Source organism: Paracoccidioides lutzii (genome assembly GCF_000150705.2).
Source record: "Paracoccidioides lutzii Pb01 unplaced genomic scaffold supercont2.2, whole genome shotgun sequence".
NCBI lineage: Eukaryota > Fungi > Ascomycota > Eurotiomycetes > Onygenales > Ajellomycetaceae > Paracoccidioides > Paracoccidioides lutzii.
Genome location: NW_015440948.1, coordinates 226,827 through 241,972, shown reverse-complemented (window position 1 = coordinate 241,972; position 15,146 = coordinate 226,827). Strand labels below are relative to the sequence as shown.

At 45.7% G+C, this 15,146-nt stretch overlaps 5 protein-coding genes across 5 annotated transcripts; 3 read left to right on the top strand and 2 right to left on the bottom strand.

Annotated features, from left to right (window-relative positions):
• Positions 1–442: 442 nt before the first annotated feature.
• PAAG_00709 (hypothetical protein) lies at positions 443–1,939 on the top strand (the record flags this gene model as incomplete). Its single annotated transcript, XM_002796804.1, has 1 exon — positions 443–1,939. The coding sequence occupies one exon, from the start codon at positions 443–445 to the stop codon at positions 1,937–1,939; it is 1,497 nt and encodes a 498-aa protein (XP_002796850.1).
• Positions 1,940–3,437: 1,498 nt separating this feature from the next.
• Positions 3,438–4,478, top strand: PAAG_00707 (2-nitropropane dioxygenase; the record flags this gene model as incomplete). Its single annotated transcript, XM_002796802.2, has 1 exon — positions 3,438–4,478. The coding sequence occupies one exon, from the start codon at positions 3,438–3,440 to the stop codon at positions 4,476–4,478; it is 1,041 nt and encodes a 346-aa protein (XP_002796848.1).
• A 720-nt stretch (positions 4,479–5,198) lies between these two features.
• On the bottom strand, positions 5,199–7,441 carry PAAG_00706 (hypothetical protein; the record flags this gene model as incomplete). Its single annotated transcript, XM_002796801.2, has 5 exons — positions 5,199–5,732; positions 5,798–6,041; positions 6,108–6,256; positions 6,328–6,602; positions 6,742–7,441. The coding sequence occupies 5 exons, from the start codon at positions 7,439–7,441 to the stop codon at positions 5,199–5,201; spliced, it is 1,902 nt and encodes a 633-aa protein (XP_002796847.2).
• Positions 7,442–7,865: 424 nt separating this feature from the next.
• On the top strand, positions 7,866–11,131 carry PAAG_00705 (mitochondrial presequence protease; the record flags this gene model as incomplete). Its single annotated transcript, XM_002796800.1, has 2 exons — positions 7,866–8,245; positions 8,320–11,131. The coding sequence occupies 2 exons, from the start codon at positions 7,866–7,868 to the stop codon at positions 11,129–11,131; spliced, it is 3,192 nt and encodes a 1,063-aa protein (XP_002796846.1).
• A 1,383-nt stretch (positions 11,132–12,514) lies between these two features.
• PAAG_00704 (methyltransferase) lies at positions 12,515–13,564 on the bottom strand (the record flags this gene model as incomplete). The annotated part of the gene is made up of 3 exons (XM_002796799.2): positions 12,515–13,016; positions 13,092–13,375; positions 13,469–13,564. 3 exons carry the CDS (start codon positions 13,562–13,564, stop codon positions 12,515–12,517), a joined length of 882 nt encoding a protein of 293 aa, XP_002796845.2.
• Positions 13,565–15,146: the final 1,582 nt, after the last annotated feature.

The following is a 15,146-nucleotide window of genomic DNA, read 5'->3' as shown; positions in this document are numbered from 1 at the left end:
GAGAAAGTATATGTATATTAGTCCATCTTGTTCTACTAGAGTAGAAACTTTAAGTCAGAGATTACTAGCAAGAAACAGATAAAAAGCAGCAAATCAATTGATGAGAAATATAACTAGTTAGTTAATAGTTACATTCTACAGAAGCTTGCTGAAAAACTGCATATATACTTAAAATTTGTCACATTATGCAGTGTTACAGAAGGCATTAATATATGTGAATGGCCATATTATTTATTTTAATGGAAAGAAAACAAAACCTCCATCATCTAGGAAATAACGAAATAGTTGCTTTAGTTACCCTTTTCTTACATATACCATCTCTGTAAGAACACAGAGAGACACGACAACCAAGCAAACATCAAATAATGTTTCATCAGTACCTAGTTTTTCAAAGCTGGAAATCCATTGAATTAAACATTAGTTAATGTACGTTACTCTATCAATGGCTATCGCCCAGCACTCCATCGGAAAATGGCGTGAACATATCGCAACAGATCCTTTGGAAGCACACCAGCACTCCTCCCTAGCAGACTCAGCAACAGCAGCCTCATTAGAGCCATCATTCTGTACAGGAACAGGCGACAGCCTACTGAGCAATTACATTCTTCCTGATCTTGAAACTGCAGATCAGGAAGTCATCTTCGTCACCTGTTTTTGGGCGACCAAGTCGAAATCCCGCCAGCACTTCTTCAAAACGCTCCAAAGACTATCTGCAAAGGTCATTCGGAAAAGACGAGCTTCGACAAATCCTATTACGACTCCAGTTGAAAACATCAAAGTCTATCTTTGCTTTTCATCCGTCTCCATACTGCAAAAGTTAAAACATACCAAGTCTGAAAACGGATACATCTACAAACCGTCAGAATGGAATCAGAAACTCGGGCTGCCGAAACCATCACAGATCCCGGGTGTGGATCTAACGGTGAAATCTATATTTATCCGGCCATTCTCCGTCATGCATCCCAAATTCGCTATCGTCGATCGTAAGTTCGTTTGGGTGCCCAGTTGCAATGTAAGCTGGGAGTCATGGTTTGAAGGCGCCTTTCGACTGAGAGGCAGCATTGTGGAAAAATTCTATACCTGCTGGGCACAGGTCTGGGCTCCAGGAATTACCCCAGAGCCTCCACAGAGAATTGGGCTTCAGGACACCGCAGATCAGGCTACCACGAGTGGGAATCTCCCTCCCATGAACCTACCGCTGCAAGAAAGTCCAGGACGACTAATAAAATCATTTCCGAACATCTCTTCAAGTCAAGATGTCACTACGCTTTTCCTACCGTCATCGCACCATCAGGATCCGCAATTTCGTCCATGCCCTTTCCAGTGTGCAGTGCCTGAGCCACGGACACCTCTAAATGTATTCACTAGCTTTCTATTCGCGAGTGCGAAGAAGGAGATATACATTATCACGCCGAATATTACAGCACAGCCGGTGGTTAATGGGCTGCTGAAAGCTCTGGAACGAGGCGTTGATGTCACTATCGTTACGAACACCAATCTGATGGTACTGGAACAACTTGTCACGGCCGGGACGACTACAAAGCGTTGCATGAAGGACCTGATTAGGCAACATAAGAAGTTGCTTAAGTCAGGCGCGCGAGATGAAGAAGAGGGCGGCCAGGAGACAAACAAAAGAGGGGAGTTAAGGATTAGGTATTGGGAAGCGCAGAAAATGGGGCGGGATGTAAATGGGGAAAGTGCATTTCGACGAACGCATTTGAAGCTTACGATTGTTGATGGCGCGGTGGTTATTTTTGGCAGCGGGAATATGGATCGGGCCAGCTGGTATACGAGTCAGGAGGTTGGTGTTGCGATGTACTCGACTGATGTAGCCAAGAAGATGCTGGATGGCGATGGACCTCTAACGGATGTTGAGAGGTGTACGAGATATTGTTATCAATCTTTCGAAGCGGGGGAAAGAGATCCGGGGGCTGTTTGATTCGATAGGATGAGTGTTTGTTTCCCTTACATGGGGGGTGGGGGCAGGGACGGGGGTGGGCATTAATGAAAATCGATAAAGATCTGTTAAATCCGATATAGCATATGGGGCTTCTTGCAGTTTTCCTCTTTTTCCTGATCCCCATTTTATATATTCGTCCACTGTCTGCGATACCAGTTTTAGCTACGCGCCCCTCTTACTAACGTCCAGCCCTACATGAACCTTCTCTAGAATTAACCTTTAAAGCCATTGAGAACAAAAGAAGGTAGCTCCATAAAAATCTCAAAGCTTAGAACTACCCCTATCAGAGAAGAAGAAATATGCAAGCAAAATCCCTAGGAATTGGCGCGTTCTACCCAATGAAAGACGTAGAACCGAGGAGTTACATGTATCCAATGCAATAGAAAATGAGAAGTGTTTGGACAAGGGTGGGCATTATCCAATATATCACTAACCCCTATTCCTAATCCTAATCCTAACCTAATATTAATTAGAGTGATAATTTATATTTATTTAAATTTACTATTTATTTAACTAACTAGTTGATTTTTTTTAATCTTGTTTTAAAAATTTATAAATATAATAATCCTAGTCCCTAATCTACCCCTATCCCTGTTGACTGTGTAGTTGCAAGCGAGTTGTCTGCTTATATCTCTCAAGAGCGAACGAAAAGATCATCATCGCACGGAGGAACCTCCGCTAGGCGAAAACTTTGCCGAGGTGGTGGTCATGTGATTTATGCTGCCCTAAGTCAAATATTCAGGGGTTATTTTGATCGAACTTCTCAACTTCCCTTAAACCTGTCAACAACAACCAGTCAACAATAACCATTTTCCTAGCAACACTCCAAAATGTATTCAGTTTAGTATTGTATTTTTTTTTTTTTGTAATTTTAAGGAATGCCTCCAATGTTAAAGCAGTCTCTTTGTTAACCATTCCTTTCTTTGTTCTCCTTCACATGCTGGCGGGTTCACGGATTTAGATGCGGCTAAGTTTAACCCAGCCTCGGTGAAAGATATTTTCTAATTAGGTCAAATACCCAGACTAAAATTGAACCGCGGTTTAACAAGAAACTGTGGGGAAGAGAAGTTGGGTGCTTTGGAGGGGGAGAGGAACATTGTGGAGGAGCTGCGCAATAAAGGAAGACAACGAGATTTCACAGAGAAGAAAGTGGAGAATAACGGAAGCTTGGGATAGTTAGCAGCGCTCAGCATTGCTCTCCTAGGCTGGATTCCTTGGTCTCCCGGGATCAGGGACAATATAAATCACAGTCAAGCCAGTTCTGCAGTCCCCGGTCTTTTCTGGAAGCTATTGCCTGAACCTCCTTTGATTCCATTTTCTGTTTCCATATCCTGTTAGACCTACCGATATAAACCAGCCCCCTTAGTGTCTTATTTTGCCTTCAATTGCTATCCACCGATAGCCTCTCCTGCCTGGCATAACGATAGAGCCTCTCCCCTCCACAACTCCCAAATCAAACACACACATACTGCTCATCATGGCTCAAATAACCACACCCCTCACCACCCTCCTGGGAATCCAATATCCTATCCTCCTGGCCGGCATGGCTAGGACATCTGGCGGGCCTCTCGCCGCCGCCGTCTCTAATGCAGGCGGACTGGGAACCGTAGGCGGACTCGGCTACACCCCCGCCCAGCTCGACGAGATGCTCACAGAGCTAAAATCATACCTGAAGAGCCCCAACCTACCCTTTGGCGTTGACCTGGCTTTACCAAAAGTAGGCAAGGGTGCCCGCAAGACAAACCATGACTACACGCATGGGCAACTTGACGAGCTCATTGAAGTCACTATCAAGCACGGTGCGAAGCTGTTCGTTTCAGCTGTTGGTGTCCCCCCCGCACACGTCATCAAAAGGCTACATGAGGCTGGCATTTTGGTTATGAATATGGTGGGTGCCCCGAAGCATGCGGAGAAGGCATTGCAGGCTGGTGTGGATATCATATGTGCACAGGGCGGCGAGGGCGGTGGACATACTGGTGATGTGCCCTTTTCCGTTCTTATCCCCGCTGTCGTGGATGTTGCGCGGAAATACAAGAGTCCCTTGACGGGACAGCCGGCGCAGGTCGTCGCAGCGGGTGGTGTCAATGATGGACGTAGTTTGGCTGCGTCGCTGATGCTGGGTGCTACGGGGGTGTGGATTGGCACACGCTTTGTGGCGTCTGAGGAGAGCGGGGCGAGCCGCATGCATAAGGAAGCTGTGGTTAGGGCTGGCTTTGGAGATACCGCTACTACGCTTGTTGTCTCTGGGCGACCGCTGCGTGTTCTTCCAAATGATTATATTAAGGAGTGGCATAGTAAGCCTGAGGAGATTAGGAAGCTAACAGAAGCTGGGATTGTGCCCCTTGCGAAGGATATGGAGGATGGGAAGGAAGTTGATATTCCGTTTTTGATGGGGCATGTCGCTGCCGTTGTGAAGGATATTAAGCCTGCCAGGCAGATTGTGGAGGAGATTGTTAAGGAAGCGGTGCAGATGTTGAAGGTAGGACATGGGTATTTGGGGCGAGAGAGCAAGCTGTAATTTTGAATAAATATGATTGATGATCTCATGCGGATTCGCTGATGCATTAATTATTTTATCTTCTCTATTGGTTGGTGTTGTTTATACTCGAGTCGAGTCATGCCCGTATACAATATAAATGGTATTGAGAATCGTCTCACCTGTGCGAGTTAGTTTTATATATTATATAGAATTCCTACATTTCTTGTGGGTGTCTTCAGATATATGGTCTTATTGTAGCGGGAGTTCTTTAGGAAACTTTGAGCTAGAACTATCAAACCATCTACATGTATCAGATGCCTACACCACTAATGCTGCCGCTTGCCCACGTTCCCAAACGATGTTTCAGACAGATAATTTGGTCTGTGGTACCTGTGGACTAGCATACAATATGACCGTAGGGCGCTAGAGTGGCTAGAATAGATGTGAATTCGGGACAGGGATTGACGATCAACAAGACTGAACCCCAAAAGAAAAAGAAACAGAGAGAAGGAGGGAGAGGGAGTTTGAGGTTGATCGAGAGGGTGATGATTGACAAAAACAAACGTCTCCCCATACTCCATATCACCAGGAATTGCCGAAAGTTATTCCATTGAGCAATTGCCGATTCAACGTGTGTAAATATAAGAGACCTTCTTGAACAGCAACAAATGCGATATATAGCCCTTTCCCGCTCCTTCATATTACTTATGTGTTTAGCCATTTTGTTCATGTTTTTTATCTTTGTTTCATTATTTTCATTTAATGCTTGTATCCATTTACAACACCGCGATGACCATTAGATTTCGTCTCCGTCAGCGCAGGCGGTGGCGGCGGCCCAAAAACGGGTTTCCCATCTGGAGGTCGGTTTGGCGCTGGGCCGTGTTGATGCTCACCATGGTGATGATGATGGTGATGACGATCATCATCATATTCTCCCTCGTCACTTATATCTTCATCGTCTTCTTCATCCTCATATTCGTCGTCATATTCGCTTTCTGTCCCTTCGTCATCTACCGCATCAAGCTCACCAGCAAGTGCTTGACCCCGGCCTTGTTCCTGCATCCGACGGCAAAGAGCTTCAAGGTTGTTGCTCTTTTTGCGCCACTTTTCAAGTTCGTCGTTATTTCGCGTCCGTTCTTCTGCCATCTCCAGAATGTTACGGTTCGTTTGCTCATGTTTTCGAGTGAGTGTCATGTTTTCCTTTTCGAGTCTCTTCGTTTTCTTGGCCATTTCCTCCATTTCTTTGCGAAATGTTAAAAATAGTTCGTTGCTGTTATTTAGTGTATCTTCAACCTATTGGGTTTGTCATTAAATGCATCAAGAAGTAATACAAACATATGATGGCCGGGAACACCCACTTGTTTGAATTTTTCTACGTAAATGTTGAGCTGACTTCGTAGTTCGGCTTCCGTCTGTGAAAAGGTAGAGACCTGTGTACTGAGAGCTCGACATCTGTGTGCCTCGTTCTCTGCTGCACGCCTTTGCTCTTCATATTTGGCAGTGAGGCTTTGGATTTCTGCATCCTTGCTGCGAAGAAGTGATTTGTAGTGATGCTCCCGAGCTTCAAATTTGTCGCCAATCGTTTTAATTTTCGCTCGAACACTGGGCAGGGCACGTTAGAAGTGTGTACAGTATAATACTTGGAAATTGTAGCTGAGCTAAACTCACGCGTCGTCCAAGTCGATATCGGCTTTCTCCCCACGAGCGTCACCCCTTGCTGTCACGAAGTCTTGGATGTCGAAAAGTAGTGAGTCAAGTCGTGCATTCACTAAACCACGGGCTTTCTTTTCTGTCTCCTCAAGCCTTTTGTTTTCATCCTATAACCATAATCTATCCATCAGTCCTATTTTTAAAGCTCCACGGAGCACACAGATACTAACACACGCACCTTGACTTTTTTATTCTCCTTTGTCAGCTCTCGACACAGCTTTTCAAGTTTGTCTTTCATTGTAGCTATCTTGTTCAGCTCAGCTTTCCCCTTATCTTGATCCTTCTGTAACTGATCAGCCCTTTTCCTACTCTTGGCATAATCTCGGTCAAGTTTTTTCATCTCTGCAAGAAGGTCGGAATATCTCTTTTGGACAGCCTCAACACGTGTTGCGGGTGATTCTATGCTGTTCAATAGTTGATTCAGATCCCGAGTAGCTTTCTTAACTTCTCGTTCTATAGAGCATAGTAGGACATGTAAGCCTCACTCATGTTCGACTTCTCCAGACAAAAACCTTTTATCACCCACAACGTGCGCCATAGGGAGCAAAAAGAGCAAAATAATGACAGAGCACAATCCCCCAGAACAACGTACCAATTTCAGCCTCTTGGTCCTTTTCGCCCGCAGCGTCTTGCTCGAGTTGTGATATTTTGGCTGCTAGCAGTTTGGATGTTTCGCTGGGGTCCGAAGGCTTCTTCCCCTTTGACCTTTTCGCCATAGGAGCTGGAGCCATTGCTGGGTGAGAAGCACCCGAATGAGTCGACGACACTGGGCAATCGGATTGTCTGTTTGCGAAGTTCGAATGGTTTGTGTGCGAGGAAATGGAGGGTGATGTGCTGGAGTTGTTGAAACCTGGATAAGCATGCGAAGTAGCAACTGCCATAGCTAGGCAACAATTCGAACAGCCCAACAACGCCCTTGCAGGTTCAAGGATATCGACCACGTTCAACTGCTTCTCAGCTTCGAATGAAACAGAGGTCGACGGGGGTAAATATCCCCGGCCTCGTGATGGGGAATCCGAGTCAAACGCAGTGAATTTTTCAATGCCAACACCAAACACTATCAGGCAGAAAATATGCAAGAAGGGGATGTATATAGAACGAGAGGAAGTTTTATCAGGCCTGCGTATCTGATTCCGCGATCCCCGGAGCGCAAAGATGAGGATAGTGAGGAGGTTGGCTGCTATCTGCGGGAGAGAATCTGCCAGCGTCAAGATCGAGTTCTGGCTCAAGAGATGTTCGAGGAACAAGCCACAGCTGCAGCACTGCGCTAAACCCGAATGGGCCATAAACATGGCTGACTAACGCCACAGCTAAAATAACTTGCTAAAATAGCTCGTTAGTTAATTGGGACCTCAAATTTTTTGCAACCTTCTATTTATATAGCTCCTCACTGCCGCAGACTTAGTATTCTGTGGGGGCTATCATTGTTTCCATCAGTATTGCAGTTTCCAAATCTTTGTCGTTCAGAAGATAGAGATACTGTGTCGACCTCCTAAAAAGCTATTAACCCCAGCTTCAGTTTGCCTGAAGCTCTGGTTGGCTACAACTTCAAGCACTTTAACAACCAGAGTCACTGTCTTTGAAACTGCTGCCTACCAACTGCTTCTGCACCCCTTCTTAGGAGATCAGTCGTAGTTGCACGTTGCGACTCAAAGTTTGGCTGGCTACCCAGGTCCCGGATAGCCTATTTAGCTGCCAGTCATTGCCGGTTTCAAGATGCTAAGAGCAACCAATACGCTATCAAAATGTGGGATCTCTTCGTCAAGGTCTCCAGCATTCTTCACTCTGCACAATAGAGCAAATCGAGGATGCTTGCTTGGTAAAGGTCGAAGACTGGCTTCCACAGTCACACAATTAGACAGTTATCCCGCCGTTGGCGAGAAACTACGTGGGTTCACTGTCAAGGAGAAGAAGCATGTGCCCGAGCTTCATTTAACTGCAGTGCTACTAAAGCATGACAAGACAGAAGCGGACTATCTCCATGTTGCCAGGGATGACAGGAATAATGTCTTTGGGATTGGATTCAAAACAAATCCCCCAGATGCTTCTGGAGTCCCTCACATCCTGGAGCATACGACTCTGTGTGGTAGTGTGAAGTACGTACATACATACTTATTGCAAACCCTCCAACGTCGTGAATTTATGTGCTGATCTTTTTATGCTATAATAGATATCCTGTCCGCGATCCATTCTTCAAAATGTTACCACGCTCTTTATCCAACTTTATGAATGCATTCACTTCCCCTGACCATACCACCTATCCTTTTGCTACCACCAATAAACAAGACTTCCAGAACCTGCTATCGGTTTACCTAGATGCAGTATTACACCCATTATTGAAAGAAGAAGATTTTCGACAAGAAGGATGGCGTTTAGGCCCTGAAGATCCTCGCGCGGCCTTGGTTCAGAAGGAGAGGAATGACAGACCTGCCACAGCGGACGACATTGTTTTCAAAGGAGTGGTCTATAATGAGATGAAAGGGCAAGTGTCAGATGCAAATTACTTATACTATATCAAATTTAAAGAGCAGATATTTCCTGCTATTAATAACTCAGGGGGTGATCCGCAGCATATTACGGATCTGACCCACAAGCAATTGGTCGACTTCTCAAAAAAGAATTACCATCCTAGCAATGCGAAAATTTTTACCTACGGGGATATGCCGCTAAGTGACCATTTACAGCAAATTGGTAGCGTTTTGGATGGGTTTGAAAAATCGGCTCCAGAACAAGATGTCAAACTACCCAGAGATCTTAAGGACGGCCCTCTGAGCGTCACGATTCTGGGTCCCATTGACCCATTTACAAGCGAAGACAAGCAATTTAAAACTTCGGTATCCTGGTTCGCCGGTGATACGACGAACATCGTGGAAACCTTTTCTGTTGGAATTCTTTCATCCTTGTTGCTTGATGGCTACGGATCACCTATGTACAAGGCTTTGGTTGAAAGCGAGATTGGCTCCTCATTTACACCCAACACAGGCCTGGATACTTCTGGGAGAGTGCCTATTTTTTCAGTCGGTGTGAATGGAGTTTCCGAGAAAGACGTTGCCGTTGTGAAAGAGAGGGTAGAAAATGTCTTTCAGGAGTTCTCAGCCTCTGGATTTAATGACGAAAAGGTAAAAGGCATCCTACATCAACTGGAACTTACATTGAGACATAAAACTGCCAATTTTGGGATTGGAATCATGGAAAAGACAATATCAGCCTGGTTCAACGGCTCTAACCCAATGAAAGAGCTCGCTTGGAATGAGGTGATCAATGAATTCAAGCGACGCTATGACAAAGGCGGTTACCTTGAGCAACTGATGAAAAAATACCTCATGACGGACAAGTCATTCACATTTACCATGGCTGGCTCTCCCACCCATAATAAGCAACTGGATGAGAGTGAACTTGCTCGGAAAGAGGCTAAAATAGCTAAGTTGACAGAAGCTGCTGGTTCCCTCGAATCGGCTGTTGATCAGCTCAAGAAACAGGAATTTGAACTGTTGAAGGTTCAGGAGGCAGCGCAGCATGCCGATTTAAGCTGCCTGCCTACTCTGCATGTGAAAGATATTTCGCGAACTAAAGAGTGGAAAACCGTTAGGGAGTCGAAAGTAAATGATGTCGATGTTGTCTGGAGAGAAGCCCCAACGAATGGCCTCTCGTACTTCCAGGCTATGAATGCTTTTGAAAACCTGCCAGATGAGCTACGGCTGCTCCTACCCCTATTTAATGATTGCATCATGCGACTTGGGACCGCTTCACGATCGATGGAACATTGGGAGGATTTAATCAAGCTCAAAACTGGAGGCATTTCGTCCTCTTCTTTCATTGTATCCTCACCGACGTCTTTGGAAGCCTACTCTGAAGGTATCCAATTTTCCGGTTATTCACTAGACAAGAACTTCTCGACCATGCTCAAAATGATATCAGACTTAGTAACTGAGACGGATTTTGCCGGTCCTGTTGCTCCACGGATGATCCAAGAACTGTTGCGATCGTCCACCAATGGCGCGATTGATGCAATTGCTGGCACTGGTCATCGATACGCTATAAACGTTGCGACCTCGGGTCTTGCCAAAAAGTTCTGGGCTAGTGAGCAACTGTCAGGCTTAGCACAAGTGCAGTCCACCGCCAGGCTACTTCACGACGCAGAAACCTCTCCAGATCGGTTACAAGAGCTCATTCGAAAACTTCAGTTGATCCAGTCATTTGCGATTTCGAAATCTTCTAAATTCCGAGTGCGTGTGGTCTGTGAGCGAGAAAGCGCTAGTGCCAACGAAGTCACCCTTCAAAATTGGCTTTCCCGTCTACCCAACAGCCTCAATCCCGCATCTACCACCGACGGTTTTAAGTTCAACCCTTGTTCCTCAAAAATACTCTATAACCTCCCCTACAAAGTCTCTTACTCTGGCCTCGCGCTTCCAACAACTGCTTTCACCAACCCAGCAAACGCATCATTGAGCGTCCTCTCCCAGCTCTTAACTCATAATTATCTCCATCCAGAAATCCGAGAGAAAGGAGGTGCATACGGAGCCAGCGCCAGCAGCGCCCCAATCCAAGGTTACTTCGCCTTCTCTAGCTACCGTGACCCCAACCCCATGAATTCCCTGAAAGTTTTCAATAATGCGGGAATCTTTGCCCGAGATAGACCATGGACAACACGGGAACTTGACGAAGCGAAACTTGGCATCTTCCAGGGTCTCGATGCTCCCATGAGCGTCGATGAAGAGGGACAGCGATACTTCATGACTGGTGTCACTCAAGAAATGGACCAACGCTGGCGCGAGCAAGTTCTAGATGTAACAGCTGAGGATGTGAATAATGCCGCTCAGAAGTTCCTCGTCGATGGAACACGACGGGAATTCTGCCTTCTGGGCGAACAGAAAGACGGATCTGATTTTGATGGATGGGATGTGAGAAAACTCTCCATGGGCCCTGAAGAAGGTATGGTCGCTGGTTCTGAAGAACAAGGCGTCGCTACTGGGGTCGCGTAAGTGTATATATATTGTGATATCCTTCGATTTTGTATCTTGGTTCACGTGGTCATATTTTTCCTTTCCTCCTTTGTTTTAAACATGTGCAGAGATTCTCGATAGATTCTCAGTCTGTCGTTTCACAATCTAGAAGGTTCATATCGCATTCCATGTATTTTTAAATGAGCGTGTACCAGAATCGCATCTCTTCCTTTTTAAATCCTCCACTTGGAGTGTATTTGGTTTAACGAGATCACTCCAATGTCAATCTTCCATTCATCTTTTTCCTGCTTCGGGTGGGTGTTTACGTTTAATCCGAAAAATCAAACTAAAGAAAGCACGCGCTGCTCCAGAACAGAACATCATTCGTCTGCCAATCTTCCATTTCCATGGTCGGCAGATCACAAGCATCTCTGGACGATTACTTGCTGCCCCCTGTGGCAGTAGTTGATTGCCTTGGAGAAAAGCGCAAGATTGATAAGAAAAGGAGAAGCGGAGCGAAGCTGGAAAGAAAAAACTCTTACCAAGGAAAGGGAGGCTCAGATTTTTAACTCCTTTGTGCCTTGTGCAGGTTGTGGTTGGAGATACGGTTTACCAGATAGGTCTGAAACATTCTGTCCGCTTACTTGCTCCTTGATGTGGGGTATCTATGCTTGTTTCCTTAACACATGCTTTTCTGCTGGAAACTCTCGATTCGTCGACGGTGTTTTCACGGAAGGCCGGTGCTTTGGAAGTGGGGTTTGATGAAACCTTTTACTGACGGAGGCTTGTGAGCTTGGACGGGGGTTGATTAGGGCTTTGTTTGGTTTTTCGTGTCTCTTTCCATTACCTGCCGTCAGGCGCGAAGGGTGGGTTTGGTGATTTGGGTTTCATCGTGTTTGGATTAGGGTTTTTTAACATCCTACTCCTTCCGCCTTTATTTTTTTTGGTCTCCGTCTCATTTCAGAACTGCTCTTTTCCTAAAGTTTTAATGGAGGGCGGACTAGGGATCGGAGAACATTTAGTTTTGCCTTTCCAAGGCTTCCAAGGTCGTCATTTGTTTCTCGGAGATTGTTGATATTGGAATAGATCCTGGGCCGTTCATTTGCAGTTAAGTTTATTTCATTTGAAAATTAACAGAGATCAATGTTGAATGATATTCAATTTTGAAGCCTGTTCTATTTCGTAATTCATTGAAACGCCATGGCATGGACGTGTTTTTTGTTTGTCGTTGGCTGGAACTACCTGGCCGACCTTGGACCTCCTAGAGTTAGCTCAATTGAAAGCAGTGTGTCAATTGACAAGCTTCCAATCCAGCCGATTACTGTAGTGCACTACGTTTTTAAGCGTAGGAACCAAGTAACTACATGATTCCCGCAGTCAAAATACAAAGCGCACCAAAATATAGAACACGAATCAAGACCCTCATTGCTTCACAGCAACGCCTCTGAGACGAACGTACCCCAGCCACTTACTACCATCCTCTTCCCTCGTGATAACAGTTTCAAGCAACTGGCAGACCTCCTCAACAGCAGACTCTCGACTATCCGCATCCACAATATCCAACATTGGCGAACCCATCAGTCTCACCCACCCCGCAATACCCCCACTTTCATTCGTGGTAAGCTTCGTGGGTCGATATTCGGCTTCCAGCTTCTCCACATGAAATCCAATCTTCTCTAGAGTTGCCCTCATCCACGCTTCTGATGGGAAGAACCATGAACATGCAGCACGCGCTTGCTGGATGGTTGCACCGTGATGCGTGACGGCTGCTAGCAGTGCAGTGTGTGCTTCAGGCACGTTACCGTGGCCTCCCATTTCGAACACAAATGTTCCATTTGGTTTGAGACTGGAATATATTGCCTCCAACACGAACATTCGCGTGGAAGAATCCCTCAGGATCCAATGGAGTGCCGCATTAGAGATGCTGGTGACTCGTATTGGCATATAGATATATATGTAGCGTCAAACAGTCCTAAGGAGCAAGGAAGGGTGAACCCACACTTTATCCCATGTTCCACTCACGATTGCCGGCTCCCTATCTAGATGTGTGCAATCCACAACGCGGAATTCAGCTCTAGAACTGCCATAATCTTGTTTGGCAGAGCCAATCATCGACGGTGATGCGTCAATTCCTAGCACCATCCCCACATCCGAAATGTAGTTGCCTGTGAATTTACCGTCTCCACATCCTACATCTAGCACGTGGTCTGCTGGTTGGGGATCGAGATACTGTAACACTTTCTCTGCAAGCTTTGGCACGAAAGCCGCGGAGGTGTTATATGCCTAGATTGAAGTTAGATATTTATCAGTTCCCCACCCCCTTTTTTTTTTTTTATAAGATTTTGTTGAACCTTAAAGATTAACGCCGTAACAAACCTCGGAACACCAGTGGTCCTTTTCCTGGCCCAGAGCTTCCTGCGTCGGAGGGGTAAATTTTCCCGACTCCGTCAACAATCCCTCTGAAGCATGCATTTTCCGGATGACAATAAGAAGTAATCGCTTCCTGCATATCTTTTCGTTTTCGTCTCAAATTCGGGGTATGCGAAACTTCACTGACTAAAAACAACACACGACAGGTATGTATCTAGGTTTGTCTATCACATCTCTCCTTTATATCACCGTTGATTCGTAGGTACTCCTTGTATTCCAACTCCAACCCCGTCTGCTTGGATTTTAGCATCCGATATCGGGGGGAGTTGCCTGCTAATAAGCTGGTGGAAGCATGAACAACTAACCAACTAGTTAATTAGTTAGTTAACTAAGTTTAACTCTGTTAGTTTAACTCCAAGTAACTACTCACGACATCATCGTTAAAAAATAAAAGGAGAGAAATCCAACTTGAAATACAAGACACAAGATAGAAATGGACAGGAGACAAAACGACAAAAGAAGAGGGGAGATTCCTGTTTGATATTTACATTCTCCACTGCATGTCCAGTGCTTAAGCTGTTCTGAAGAACAGTGGGACTTCCCAAGAACTGTTGAAGTTGCAATGTGCCATACATCGAATGGGTAGGGATGTGCCCATCGGGAAGGGCATGAAGGTTTGCGTGTGGGGGAAATGATAAGTTATAGTTACATATTAGAGATTTTGCACAAACGAAACACCAATTAAAACGCAGCAGAGTGCTGCATGTAGCTGTAATTTTCTGACGCCTAAAGTCTCATAGTCGATAGAAGAGGGACATCGATCTCGAATGCATCAAATATTTTGTCAAAGTTTGTTGACGACGCATGACCAAACGCAAATAAATAGTACTGTCTGGAGCTTAGATGAAGTTTTCCACATGTCACATGACTGCAACTGTACAAACCGAGATACATTCTCTAGAGAGAAACTTCCCACCTGAAATAAGCAGCATCCTGCACGACTCCGGTCTCGTTTGACTTGAATAGATGGGTTATCAAGCCGAAACACACAAAACATGCTGTTTCTTGTCCTTGCAGTTAACTGCAGGGCTTTTGGAAGTTCTAGTCTTAAATCCAATAAACCGTCTTCATGTAACTAGGTGTCTCTTCCATATTTCCCCGCTGAAAATGACCTTGCACCAATCCACGCCGTCAAACGTGTGCATATACCAGTAATAGCGTTGTCTGGTTGTGAAAGTGGAAAATTAAGCATCTCGAAATCGCGAGCAACCAGACCAGCCGACAAGCCCGGGGCCTGAAGAACCCCGCAAATAATCCCGAATAACCGGTCTGTGCGGCTCCAAAGCTCCGGCTTGGCGGTTTGTTACCCCCTTGTGGGAAAGTCCGGGGGGGGGGGGGGGTTCTTCTTGTTGTTCCCGGCCGTTCGTTGTAAGACAACTTGTCCCGGCCGATAAAACGGCTCTGGGAAAACCAAGGACGAAGGACGAACGACTGGACGGCAACTGACGCCCACGGGTGGCTGAGGTTGAACCGCCCCACGTCATGGAGATATATTGGCAGCCTGCGAACTCGCCAACTAGTGCCACCCCCCCCCCAAACCAAAATAATCCAACCAACGTTGATTTTGGGTGGTTAGTTATGTAAGCTTGAGCCAAACAGCGTGGGTGGGTGAAGCAATCCATCC